The sequence below is a fragment of the Staurois parvus genome, unplaced genomic scaffold, assembly GCF_062004578.1.
Source record: "Staurois parvus isolate SC_StPar_1 unplaced genomic scaffold, SC_StPar_1.0 ptg000090l, whole genome shotgun sequence".
NCBI lineage: Eukaryota > Metazoa > Chordata > Amphibia > Anura > Ranidae > Staurois > Staurois parvus.
In genome coordinates, this window is record NW_028317886.1 from 19,144,040 (window position 1) to 19,158,413 (window position 14,374).

Genomic DNA, 14,374 nt, shown 5'->3' on the forward strand with positions numbered 1-14,374 from the left:
ATTGTCATGCTGGAACACCCATCCACGACTTATTTTCAGTGCCCTGGCTGAGGGAAGAAGGCTCTCACCCAAGATTTGATGGTACATTGCCTCGTCCATCGTCCCTTTTGATGCGGTGCAGTTGTCCTGTCCCCTTAGCAGAAAAACACCCCCAAAGCAGAATGTTATCACCACCACCATGTTTGACAGTTGGGATGGTGTTCTTGGGGGTCATACGCAGCATTCCTCCTCCTCCAAACATGTTGAGTTGATGCCAAATAGCTTGATTTTAGTCTACCAGACCAGTGGTCTACACTTTCAACCAGTCATCCTCTGCATCATTCAGATGTTCAGTGGCAAACTTCAGACGGGCCTGGACATGTGCTTTCTTGAGCAGAGGGACCTTGCGGGCACTGCAGGATTTCAATCCTTGTTGGTGTAGTGCGGGTGTTGGCAACCTGCGGCTCCGGAGCCGCATGCGGCTCTTTTTCACCTTTCCTGCGGCTCCGGAGCACACTGCCCACCAGGTGACAGGCAATAGGGTCGGCAAGCCGCGGCTCTTTTAATGCAGATCTTCTGTGTGCCGGGCGCCCGCTGGCAAACATTGGCTGTCAGGATGTAGGCGGGGCAGCCCGGATGTAGGCGGGGCAGCGTGACGAACTCCTCTCCTCTCACAGTCCGCCCTGAAGACCAGAACGGCGCGGGAACCCAGCGAGAGGAACGCGCGGAGCAAAGGTAAGTGAATTCACACAATATGGGGAATGAATTACTATGGGGGATGAATTACTATGGGGGATTAATTACTATAGGGGGGATGAATTACTATAGGGGGGATGAATTACTATAGGGGGGATGAATTACTATGGGGGATGAATTACTATGGGGGATGAATTACTATAGGGGGGATGAATTACTATAGGGGGGATGAATTACTATAGGGGGGATGAATTACTATAGGGGGGATGAATTACTATGGGGGATGAATTACTATAGGGGGGATGAATTACTATAGGGGGGATGAATTACTATGGGGGATGAATTACTATGGGGGATGAATTACTATAGGGGGGATGAATTACTATGGGGGATGAATTACTATATGGGGGATGTATTTTCAGTTTTAAAAATGTTTCTCTCAAAATAAATTTCAATCGTGGTTTTGGCGAGATTTCGCTCAGTCGAAAAAAAAGGTTGCCCACCACTGACCTAAGGCTATGATTGTGATTATGACGATACACTGTGGCCCTGATTAACCCTTTGCTTACTGGGCCCTTAAACCCCCTTCATGACCAGAGCGTTTTTTGCAATATATGCAGTGTCGGATTTGTTTTAAATGTTGCAATGGTTTTGCGGCTCCCAGTCTTTTTTTCCCTCTCGGAAACGGGTCCAAGTGGCTCTTTATGTCTTAAAGGTTGCAGACCCCTGGTGTAGTGTGTTACCAATTGTTTTCTTGGTGACTGTGGTCCCAGCTGCCTGGAGATCATTGATAAGATTCTCACGTGTAGTTCTGGGATGATTCCTCACTGTTCTCATGATCATTGACACTCCACGAGGTGAGATCTTGCATGGTGCACCAGACCTAGGGAGACTGACAGCTGTTTTGTGTTTCTTCATTTGCGAATGATTGCACCAACTGTTGTCACCTTCTCACCAAGCTGCTTGGCGATAGTTCAGTAGCCCAGTCCAGCCTTGTGTAGGTCTTCAATCTTGTCCCTGACATCCTTGGACAGCTCTTTGGTCTTTGCCATGGTGGAGAGTTTGGAATCTGATTGTTTGATTGCTCCTGTGGACAGGTGTGTTTTTATACAGGTAACAAAATGAGATTAGCAGCATTCCCTTTAAGAGACTGCTTCTAATCTCAGCTTGTTTACCTGTATGAAAGACACCTTGTAGCCAGAAATCCTGCTGAATGATAGGGGATCAAATACTTATTTCCCTTATGAACATGCAAGTCAGTGCATAATTTGTTAGACATGCATTTCTTTTGAATTTTTTGTTGCTTTTCTGTCTCTGTGTTATAACACACCTACCATTCGATTTTTAGACTGATCATTTCTTTGTGAGTGGGCAAACATTCAAAATCAGCAGAGGATTAAATACTTATTTCCTTCACTGTAGATCTAACTGGTCAAATCAATCTTTCAATCGACTTCTTATGCACCAGTTTGTTGAAAAACTTAAGTCTGACCAGTGCTGCAGACTATTGATCAGTTTATTCTGACAGTGGAGGAGTCCAGCTAACTCCTCCGCTGTCAGAATACATTAACACAGCTGGGAGGATTCCTATATGCATATCAAATGTGTGGGTGAGGCAATTGGTTCAGTTTTTTCTGTACAGCCTACTGGCTGAATGAAAAAACTGAACTACAGTGCCTTGGCGTGTATTTGTATTCAACCCCCCTGAGTCAATACTTTGTAGAACCAATTTTCACGGCAATTACAGCTGCAAGTCTTTTTGGGTAGGTCTCTACCAGCTTTACACATCTAGTGAGTGACATTTTTGCCCTTTCTTTGCAGAATAGCTCACACTTTATCAGATTGGATGGAGAGTGTCTGTGAACAGCAATTTTCAAGTCTTGCCACAGATTCTCAACTGGATATAGGTCTGGACTTTGACTGGGCCATTCTAACGCCTGCATATGCTTTGATCTAAAACATTCTATTGTAGTTTTGACTGTATGTTTAGGGTTCTTGTTCTGCTGGAAGGTGAACCTCCGCTCCAGTCTCAAGTCTTTCTCGGATTCTCACAGGTTTTCTGCTACTATTGCCCTGTATTTGGCTCCATCCATCTTCCCATAACTCTGACTAGCTTCCTTGTCCCTGTTGAAAAAATGCATCCCCACAACATGCCACCACCGTATTTTGTGGTGGGGATGGTGTGTTCAGGGTGATGTGCAGTGTTCATTTTCTGCCACACAGTTTTTTTCTTTTAGGACAAAAAGTTCAGTTTTGGTCTCATATGACCAGAGCACCTTCTTCCACATGTTTGCTTTGTCCCTCACATGGCTGAGCTGTGGATCTCTGCAGCTCCTCTAGAGTTACCATGGGTCTCTTGGCTGCTTCTCTGATTAATGCTCTCCTTGCCCGGCCTGTCAGTTTAGGTGGACGGCCATGTCTTGGTAGCTTTGCAGTTGTGCCATACTCTTTCCATTTTCGGATGATGGATTGATATTTTTTCATAACCTAATCCTGCTTTAAACTTTTCCACAACATTATCCCTGACCAGTCTGGTGTGTTCCTTGGCCTTCATGATGCTGTTTGTTTACTAATGTACTCTAACAAACCTCTGGAGGGCTTCAGAGAACAGCTGTATTTATACTGAGATTAAATTACACACAGGTGGACTCTAGTTACTAATTAACATCTGAAGGCAATTGGTTCCACTAGATTTTTAGTTAGGGGTATCAGAGTAAAGGGGCTGAATACAAAAGCATGCCACACTTTTCAGAAATGTATTTGTAAATAAGTTTGAAAACCATTTATCATTTTCCTTCCATTTCACAATTATGTGCCACTTTGTGTTGGTCTATCAAATAAAATACATTTGTTTTTGGTTGTAACATGAAAACGTGGACATTTTTCCAAGGGTATGAATACTTTTTCAAGGCACTGTGTATATATGACCAGCTTAGGAGTGATGGATGATGGGGAACTTATCCATCAACACGCTCCTTTTTTTTTTTTTTTTTTTTTTTTTTTTTTCTAGATCATAGAGACCCCAAAATGGCTGTCAAATCCCATGGGCAGTTTTTTCACTTGTTAAAATTAGTGCACAGAAAGTCATCCTTGCTTTCTTGTGTTAATGGGCATTTGAGTTTGGCTAAAGCAAGCATCGCCTTGCTTGCGCTAAGGGACCCTTTATATGTAATGGCACATAAGTTGGGAATCTTTAATGTGATTTACTGAGAATTGACTGTAATGTATGTGTTTTTGTTTGTTTTTTTGTGTCTTTTTTTTATAGTGGTACATGGTATCAATTGTCCACATTTATAATCGATGGAAGAACAGTGAATTGCGCTGTTACGTGAATGGAGAACTAGCTTCATATGGAGAGATAACTTGGTTTGTCAACACAAGTGATGTGAGTGTATTGTCTTTTGCAAAAATCTTTTATTGTATAACATTGCCAGCTTTCAGTGCTTTAGGTTTTATGATCTGTGTTTTGTTTTTTTTGTTTTTTTTTGTCTTGATATAGCTATCTTTGTTACATAAAATCGGACAGCTGTACTGTTACTATTGAGGGATACACCTCTTAAACCTTTTGGTTGTACTGCTTCCTACAAAAGACCTGCACACTGAAAAAACAAAACTGTAGGCCAGTTCAGGATAACCCCTATTACTATCAGCATGCCTAAGTTTTTTGTTAATGTCTTTTGGAGGACAGTTCTCTTTTGTTGCTTGTACGCTTTTTTGTAATTGAAACTACTCTACATTTCAGCTGGAGATTGTCTCTTTGACTGTAGCATTCTAGTGTGGTCATCCTCAACCTCTTTGAAGTACTGTGTCTAGACCTCACTGTACACAACAAACACGCACAAGTGCCTCCATAGCAAGCAGCTTGCTATGGGGGCCCTAGGCAGAGGGAAAGAGCCAGAAGCACTGGCAGGGGACCCGAGAAGAGGAGGTTTGGGGCTGCTCTGTGCAAAACAATTACACAGAGCAGGTAAGAATGACATGTCGGTTATTAAAAAAATAAAAAAATAAGGTTTACAATTACTTTAAGGCTTTTGTGTCCTCCGTGGACTCAAGATAAAGATTAGAAAGTTATGGTGAATACAAAAATCCTATTTTATTGGCAGTCATTAACAACATAGCAGCTTTGGGTCCATGCACACTGGGCTTAAAAACAAAATGCTGTTTTTCTTACGTAAAAAAACCGCTCCTATAGAGCGCTTTTTGTACAGGTGTTTTAAGAGTGTTTAGCATTTTTTTCTGCCTGAAAACTCTCAAAAACACAAACCTGCCTCAAACCGCTGAGCTTAAACTATGCCTTTAAAATTCCTAATGTGTATGAACCCATAGGATAACATTAAGCTGCTTCTACAGGCAAAAGCTAAACTCCTGTAGAAGTGCTATTTTTAAGCCCAGTGTGCATGGACCCTTTGAGTAATTTCCACTGGTAATATACTTTAAATGTATTGGTGTAACCAGTAACATTTAACCTGTAGAAGTCCAGTTATGATTCTGCTGAGTCACATACTTACTACACATGCTGTTTGCTGATTAGAGTAACAGGCCAAACTCTGCATGGGAGCATGTCAGAAGCTACAGTGTCTGTTTTCCACACACATTGTACTGATTTTTTTTTTCCAGTATACTGCCTAGGCACAGAATTTTGTACTGGTGGTGAAAATTTACTTTTTTTTTTTTTTGGTTTGAAAGACCTATAACAATCAATATTTTCAGCAATTAAACTACATATTGTGTCTGGAAAGTCAGAAGAGCAATCTAGATGAGTTGTGTGCTGGTATGGGGACTGACAAAGTTCCTGTCTATGCAGGAATTCTGAGAGAGAAAACTTGCTACAGCCATTTTTGGAAAGAAAGTAGGGGAATTCTGTGGCATATGTCACTGCTTTAGGCTTTATTCGCAATTATGTGTTGATGGTGCTTTAGCTTTGGGTATAGTTGACATGAATTCTTTATCCTTGTATAACGCGTTATGCTGGAAAGAAACATCAGGCAAATCATCTTTGCACACTCTACTGCGACATGTAACATAAAGAGCCCTATAGGTAAGATCAGAAATGTCCCCTTAAATCGGATCAAATCATCATGGCTTCTTTTATACTTCCAGAGTTTGCAAAGAGAGCCTTTGGATTCCTTCCTTTACTGACTGACTAAAAATACTTTTAGGTAAAATTTTACATTAACACAGGTACACGTCAAAATAATACATTGAGACTAGATACACATAGGTGGTCATAAATTCTGCATTGGGGGTGTATGTCCCTGAATGGATATACGGCCTTAAACACAAGTACCATTTGGTACAGTGTCCAGCTGCCGCTTATTTCAGCTTATCATAGACTTTGGATGCTTCCGTGCTTCCTGCACACTCAAAGATGCTGGGATTTGATGCTGACGGATTAAGCATCCCACATGCATGCAGGCTTTGAAAGAAACCATTTTTAAGTTGACATTAAAGTGATTTGTAAACTTACAAATTTTATCTTTTTAAAATAACAAACATGCTATACGTTCCTGCCCTGTGCAATGGTTTTGCAGAGCCCCCTTTTGGTGCTCCTGAATCCAAACCCCCCCCTCCCCGCCGAGTGCCCACCATTGTAAGCCAATTGTTATGGGGGCACTCAGGCTTGCTCGCTCCCAAGCCGTCTCTGTGTGTCCATAGAGACACAGAGTGTGGGTCTATCCCAACCCCCCTTCTGGAGCCATATGCTCCCCGCTGCTGTCTCTGAGCCTATAAGGAAAGAGAGAGCTACACAACACTGGATCGAGATTAGGCTTAGATAAGTATAAGGGGGGCTGTATTCAGAAGAGTTTTTTTTTCCTTAAGCTACAGAATACATTAAAGTAATACACCTTCAGCCTTTAGAACCCCTTTTCTTTACAATATTTTCATTTCTTTTTTTAAAAAATAGAAGCAGGATAACAATAAATACACCCACGCAGGGGTACAGCAAAATTTCACAAGTCATGGTAAAGCATTCTCAAACATGTATAGTCATATACAAGACAATTGCAGCCAGGGATAAATTCAGCTCCTATAACACCCAGTGAAGCAGAACATTTCAGGTTCCAAATGTACCTAGTAAAATGGCAAAAATGTAGATGGGTTGGAAAGATTAAAAAAAAGACACAATAATGGAAGAAGATAGAAAGCAAAAGTTAGAGATGATCTAAAGGCAAGAAGTGATGGAAGAGCATAATTAATCCAGGGTTCCCAAAATTTTAGGAATTTCGAGTGAGAGTCCATTAGGACACTGGACAGTTTTCATGTAACCTGATTGTTTGCCTGCCACAAAGACAGGTTGCTGATTTTGATTGGTGTCGAAAGAGGTCAGGAATTGGGCAATGTAATGAGGCTATCCAAGCATCTTTAAGGATCGTCGGGTATGAGGTAAACCAAACATCCTTTACCAAAATCCCACCAACCATGGACAGGTCCACCACTTCAGAACCAATTTAAATCAAGTTTACCAAAAAAGAAAAAAACTATTTGGTAATTAGCAGTGCATATTTGCGTAGTTTTGAGTTTAGATAGAAAATCAAACTCTCCTTGTACATTTGAATTTGTCATCCTTTCTCATATATGCTTTTTCTTTCTGCAGACATTTGACAAGTGTTTCCTGGGGTCATCTGAAACAGCGGATGCTAACAGAGTGTTTTGTGGGCAGATGGCTGCTGTATACCTTTTTAGTGAATCACTCAATGCTGCTCAAATTTTTGCAATTTATCAGCTTGGCCCCTCATACAAGGTATGCATGTGTTTGTGTGTGTGTGTGTATACATTAGGTAGTACATCTGTTTGTCTATCTGTATATATCTCTTGAAGCAGTTTTACCCAAAATATGTAAACCCTTGTATGAATTTAAAAAATAAGTTCTATTTTTGCTCTATTGCATGTGTCAAATATAATTAAATTAATTTTTCATTTGGTTGTCTTCAGGCCTCTTGCACACAAATACCTGACACTGTTCAACATAAATTTCTATATTTTTCCCAGGCTCAGAAAACCCAGATGCTTTGTGCACAGCCTCCCATAGACATGAATGGCTGTGGGTGGCTGTACTGATGCTTCTATGCTTGTATAAACACGACTATAATGTATAGGCGTATGGGGAAAAAATAGAACTGTTTTACATGAGCACTGGCATATACCCAAGTACAGCCATTCATGTATGGGTGGTTGTACGTAGTACCTGGGCTTTCTGGGTAGGGGACTATGCTGGATTTTACATTACAGAGGCTTAGGTGCTCATGTGCAAAAACCCTAATTGTGTTGCCTCTTTAGATCATTCAAAACCATCTTAGATTCTGCGTTTTAAAAACCTTATTGTGTCATGCTCCTAATATTCTAATTGTTATCCATGCCTGGGAATATTCCCATTTGCTGAGCACTGGCTCCATAAAACAATTTATGTCCAGCTGTGGAAGTATGCTACTTGTAAAACTGGTTTTTAGATCTTGATGGCATCATTGTGGAAACTGCAGCTTTTGGCAATGCCACTATAGATAGCTACCAGTATATATTCAGATAGGACAGTTCTATACTTTGTAATGTAAATATTAACTTGTATTGAAAGGGTGAGTTTTGTTTTTTGTTTATTTTACAGCCACCTGCTGTTGTCGCCTTAGTGTATCCTGCAAAATATTACACTTCTGATGTCTGCACAGCCCATTTTTAGAAGCATACTATTAATACAAGTTTACATTTTAACTTTTTTGACGCAGTTAACTGCATACGGCCTGGTTCACACCCATGCTTTTTTGGTGCCTTTTGCAGTAACGCACTGCAGTCCATCTAACATGGTTTCCTGTGGGGCACGTTCACATCTATGCTTTTTTCAGCTGCTGCCTTTTTGGAAAGGGTCACGGACTTTTGAACCAAAAACGCACCGTTTTGAGTTTCAAAAAGACCTTGATGGTGACGCTGCAGAAAGGCATGTAGTGCGTTTTTGAGGCATTTGCTTTTTTTAAAAAAAATCTGCCCAGCAACAAATTGGCCAAAAAAAGCATAACAAATGCAAAATGCATGACAATGCATCAAAAAGGTGTGTGCAGAAACGCAAACCACACTGCAAAAAGCACTGCAGAAACAGGCCAAAAGCAAACAGCATAGGTCTGAATCAAGCCTAGTATTATTATTCTACAGTATTTTTATATAGCGCCAAAAGGTTTGCTCAGTGCTGTACATTATAGTGGGGGACAGTACATGAGACAATACAGTAACAAAACAATACACGAGGGGTTCAAGGGCCCTGCTCTTTGGCGCTTACCATCTAGGAGGTATTCTAATAGCACAGATCTTATCATGCATTTTTTTAGTTAACAGTAATAAAGGTACACAAGTTTCAAATATGAGAACATTTAAATAATTTATGTAGTTATCCTTAAACTCTAAAAACCAGGAAGCATAATTTTGTGTTCTAATCTGCTCTGTATTCTAAAACAATACAGAGCAGTGCATTTTCTCAAGTGTACTCGTTTACTAGCAGCAATGGTCCCCATAACCGTTTTAAGGGCCAAAAATTTTAAGCTCACAGATGATATTTGCTTCTTTATGATCATAAGACAATTGATAATTTGCTAATGCTCTGAAAAAAAGCCCAGTGATCCACACAATGTCTTGCCATTTAGTACGGCTACTACTAAATAGGTGTGTTGGCAATACAGCTGAACTTGAAAAGGTGAGACTGTTGCAAACAGTAAAACAATGTGGCAGTGAACATCTTATATGTAAAAGCGTTCATGTCATTCCCTTTAGGGATAAGAGGACTCCTCAAATAGGGGGTCACTAGCTTAAATCAATTGGAGTCAAGACTTTAATATTACACATTACACTTTTAAAAACAAAATGTTATGTATGACGCCTATCTAGTCAGATAAAGCTGTTATGTAAATATGATATTTTAGCAAGTCTAGTAATTTTATTTTTCTGTTTGCAGGGTACATTTAAGTTCAAAGCAGAGAGTGACCTTTTTCTTCCTGAGCACCACAAATTGTTGCTGTATGATGGCAAGCTGTCCAATTCAATTGCCTTCACATATAATCCGCGAGCTACAGATGCTCAGCTTTGCCTGGAATCGTCTCCTAAAGATAACGCCTCAATATTTGTTCACTCTCCTCATGCCCTGATGCTTCAGGTACAGCTTTGTGGTTTGTGTTCTGCTGTATTGTTTATATGTTGCCTGAATTTGGCCTAAGGTATGAGAAATTGATTATTATCATTTAGGCCTTATCTGGTTCGGAAACTAGTCATAAATGTAGCTGACTACTTTCATTTGTTACCTTTTCTCTTTGGTTAGTCAAGATAGATATATGGCTAAAAAATTAGCACAAACGAAATGGAACAGCTAGCAGTAAAAAAACAACTTTAATAATCATAAGATCAATGCACTCACAAAAGTGACGCTTGGAAAAGACGCATAACACTGTGTGGCTGCCATCAATAAGTCATGGTCCCGTTCCGCTGGATGGAAAGACAACTGTGGTCCCGCTGATAGGCTGCTCTGGAGGCTCCCAGGGCTTTCTAATTAGTGTGGAGTGGATATGACATCATGGTCAGACGTGGTGACACGTTTGTGGAGCATGTGCTCTTTCCTCAGGCCATCATGCTGATCAGGAAGTCCTGGAAGCCTCCAATGCAACCTATAAATGGGACCGCAGCTGTCTTTTTCCATCCAGTGGACCAGGACTGTGACTAGTTCATAGCAGCCTCACATAACGTTCTATGTCTTTATCCTTTTCCTTTGCTCACTTTTAAGAGTTGCTTCTCGCTCTCAGGACTAGGCAGCCAATGAGTGAACCAACATCACTGACCTGTGAGGTCAGTTTAGACTTTACATGATTGTTTTTCCATGATGTGAGGTCCGTTTGGACTTGACATGACTGCTTCCATAAACTTTTTTATATTCAGTGGAATGGCACCCTTGCTTCTCCCATTGCACCAAATATTTTTCCCATTGCTCAGATGACTAAAAAACATATGAACTATTTCTGTTGCCAGGTTTTTGTAGCTTTGGTTATCGTGTGATCTGGAACCTTTTACCTTTCTAGACCACTTTAGCCCCAATCATCTTGTAGTACTAAGAAGCTAGGTTTACACCAGTCTGCGTGGTAAAATGTAGTATTTTACTGTACAGCCTATTAGTTTCTTCTGTGGCAGGGATCAGTGCAATGCATGTTTCAGAGCATTGCGCTGCTATTTTAAATTTTTTTTCTCTAACTTTTATTTGATCATGTCACATAGAGGTACTTCATGTCACTGCACAGAGTTCAGCAAGCATAACAAAAAAAAAAAAATCTTAACTTTTCAGATGTTTCTGCAAGCATTTCTGGACAATTTTAAAGCAACTCTGACCCAAGGACAGGCTCAGTTTCCTCTCATTACCATACAGTGAAGGTCCACGTCTATATCTTTAACCCTTTGTTAGGAATGACAGTGTTTAAATCTAGTTTACAGCTAATAAGATGAGATCTGCCAGCATAGTACAGACGGGGTTAATTATGGCAAACACAGCTCTGTATCTGCCTTAATATTTTTTTTAAGGGATGCTATGTGAATGGGAACATAACAAGTAGGTGTTCTCACAACTTGGCTGCTAAAGTGGAAATAAGCTTTCTTCTTCCAGTCTCATTTCAATTTCTGCTTAGCAGGAGACTTTACTAAGCTGACATAAAAATACATTTCCGGTCGTTATATTATTTTAAAATTGATTTAGTGCCTTTAACCCCTTTTACTACCAGGTCCATAATAAGGGACACTCTCTCTCTCTCTCTCTCTCTCTCTCTCTCAATCAATCTCTCTCTCTCTCAATCTCTCTCTCAATCTCTCTCTCTCTATCTCTCTCTCAATCTCTCTCTCTCTATCTCTCTCTCAATCTCTCTCTCTCTATCTCTCTCTCAATCTCTCTCTCTCTCTCTCTCTCTCAATCTCTCTCTCTCTCTCTCAATCTCTCTCTCTCTCTCTCAATCTCTCTCTCTCTCAATCTCTCTCTCTCTCAATCTCTCTCTCTCTCTCTCTCAATCTCTCTCTCTCTCTCTCTCTCAATCTCTCTCTCTCTCTCTCTCTCTCTCTCTCTCAATCTCTCTCTCTCTCTCTCTCAATCTCTCTCTCTCTCTCTCAATCTCTCTCTCTCTCTCTCAATCTCTCTCTCTCTCTCAATCTCTCTCTCTCTCTCAATCTCTCTCTCTCAATCTCTCTCTCTCAATCTCTCTCTCTCAATCTCTCTCTCTCAATCTCTCTCTCTCAATCTCTCTCACTCAATCTCTCTCGATCCCGCACTTTTAAACCTCCCAATGGCAGGTGTTGCCAGGTAAAGGGGAGGGAGCTGAGCGACCGTGTGTCTACTTCCGAGTTAGCAGCAAGAAGGGGAGGAGAGCGATGTGTATGACCTCGCTTCCATGTGCCCCTTTCACTTTCCGGGGAATAATCTAATGCAGTGCGATATGTTATCTCTGCATCTTCAGCTGAGGGCATTGCAGAATGCATTCAATCCTTGAAGGTGTTTAGTCGTTGGAGACTCAGTCTGCTCACATTGCTCTCAGACTCGGGAAAACCTTTTTGGTTTGTTATTGATGCAGTATGTGTACGTTTTATAACTAGAGCATAACTTGCTGGTTTTTTGAAGAGCTTGTGGATTAAAAACTAGAAGCCCTTTCTAAGGCCTTATTTTCTCTTAGGCCCCATCCTGCAGCCTGGCTGTGCTGCCATGTTCATGTGCCTGACCTTGATTATCTGGTCCAAGGATATTTCTTGGAATTGTGGATCTGCCCCAACTGATCCTTCTATCCGCCAACATATGGAGGCCCTGTTCTTCTGTGCTCTACTACTAGCGGGGTATTCTTTACCAAATATATAGGATGTGCTCCCTTTTGGTACTCTGGGACTCAAATGTTGGTCTGTGGAGCATCTGTACAAGAAATGCCTCTTGTGTATGCCCTCAAGGAGGTTGCTGGGGGAAGAGTTTTTATTTTTCCCTATAACCAAGGCAGAATGTCACTCTATGAAAACCTCTGATGGTTCCTTACCCTCCCCTCAGGTTTCCAAATCCAAGACAAAGCCTAGAACTCCATTCCTCTGCTAATCCAGATGCCAAATCCACCAATTTGACAAATAAGTCCTTCTCACAATAAGGGGGCACCACGACTTGTCATGTTGGGGATGTTGGTTGGCCTTTGCAGCCATTTGCTCCCAAAATATTTACAGATGTTTGGATCGAGCAAGTTGTATCGAGAGGCTACAAGCTAGAATTTCCTTATCTGCCTCCACCCTGCTCCATGTTGTCTAACTTGCTAGCATGCCTGCAAAGATTTGTGGACTCCACACTGCACTGACATAGCTCCTCTTTCAAGGGTCATTGCCATTGTTCTAGAAAGGGAAAGGTTTAAGTTTTCTAATCAAACCTGCTCGCCATCCTCATGGCCACCAATTTCCAGGTATAAAAATTCAGCATTGATTTAATTAGGCTAGCCATTCAGGAGACCTTCTGACCTCTATGGATATCAAAGATACCTACATGCATGTTCCTATTTTCCCAGCACATTAAAGCGATACTAAATGCTCAATTTTATTTTCTAAATAACAAACATATCTATGCATACCTGCTCTTTGCAGTGGTTTTGCACAGAGCAGCCTAGATCCTCCTCTTCTATGGCCCCCCACTGCCGCTCTTGGCCCCTCCCTCCTGTCCCCCCAGCAAACAGCTTGCTATGGGGGCACCCGAGCAGGCATGCTCCCGAGACGCTGCCCTGTGTGTCTAGTCACAAATGGAGCCATGGCTCAGTCCCGCTCCCTCGCTCTCCTCATTGGCTCACTGGATGTGATTGACCGCTGCTGTCTCAGCCGACAGTGGGGGAGAGTCCCCAGCTCTCATGCACGTCGCTGGATCGCAATGGGGCTCAGGTGAGTATTAGGGGGAGTGCTTCAATCAGAAGGTTTATTACCTTTGTGCATGAAGGTAAAAAACATTGAGCCTTTACAATCACTTTAATGCTGCCTACATTTTGCACCTAAAGGACAATATCCAGACTGTCTCCTCTCACGTCTGGCCTACATTTTGGCAGTGTGGGACAAGCTTGTTTGGTCTCTGGGCCGTTGGATATGCCTGACCCACAAAATCAGGATTATGAGTCAAGCTCTGGAGGTAACTCGTCCTTCCACTAGTTTGGAAGGTTCTTACAACATATGCTAACCTGTTGGGCTGGGGTAGAGTCCTGTGTACACTTTTAGTGCAAGAGTTGTGTTTGTGGGAGGAAGCTAGTCTCCCAAACAATATTCCAGAGCTCAGAGTGATTTAGATATTCCTTCAGAGCTAGAACTCTCAGTTGTAAGGTCATCCGACCAGGATGCAGTTAGACCGTGTCACAGCAGTGGCTTACATCAGTCATTGGGGAGGAACCAGAAGTTTTGCAGAAATCCAGTAGCCTTTGCAGTAGATGCTCTGGTGACTCGGTGAGTTCAATTCAGCCTTATCCACACCTTTCCTTCTGCAAAACTTCAGGATTGAGATGGAGAAAGACCTTTGGATTCCCATGTCACTTAACTAGATCTGGTACTCAAGCTTGATGAGGCTCCTGGTATTCTGTCTGTGGACCTTCACATTGTCCAGATCTTCTGTCCTAAGAACTGGTTTACCACCCTACTTTGCGGTCACAGGCTTTAATGCCTGGCTGTTGAAACCCTGGTCCTGAGGGATATGGCCTTGTCTGAT

General features: G+C 41.6%; 1 protein-coding gene across 2 annotated transcripts in view; it reads left to right on the plus strand.

Annotated features, from left to right (window-relative positions):
- Nucleotides 1-14,374, plus strand: part of LRBA (LPS responsive beige-like anchor protein) — a 970,380-nt gene that overhangs the window by 87,714 nt on the left and 868,292 nt on the right. For both annotated transcript variants that reach the window (XM_089670467.1, XM_089670468.1), the window contains exons 7-9: nucleotides 3,941-4,060; nucleotides 7,271-7,417; nucleotides 9,608-9,805. In XM_089670467.1, the coding sequence (XP_089526593.1) occupies nucleotides 3,941-4,060; nucleotides 7,271-7,417; nucleotides 9,608-9,805 (465 nt within the window). The remainder of the gene's footprint in view (nucleotides 1-3,940; nucleotides 4,061-7,270; nucleotides 7,418-9,607; nucleotides 9,806-14,374) is intronic.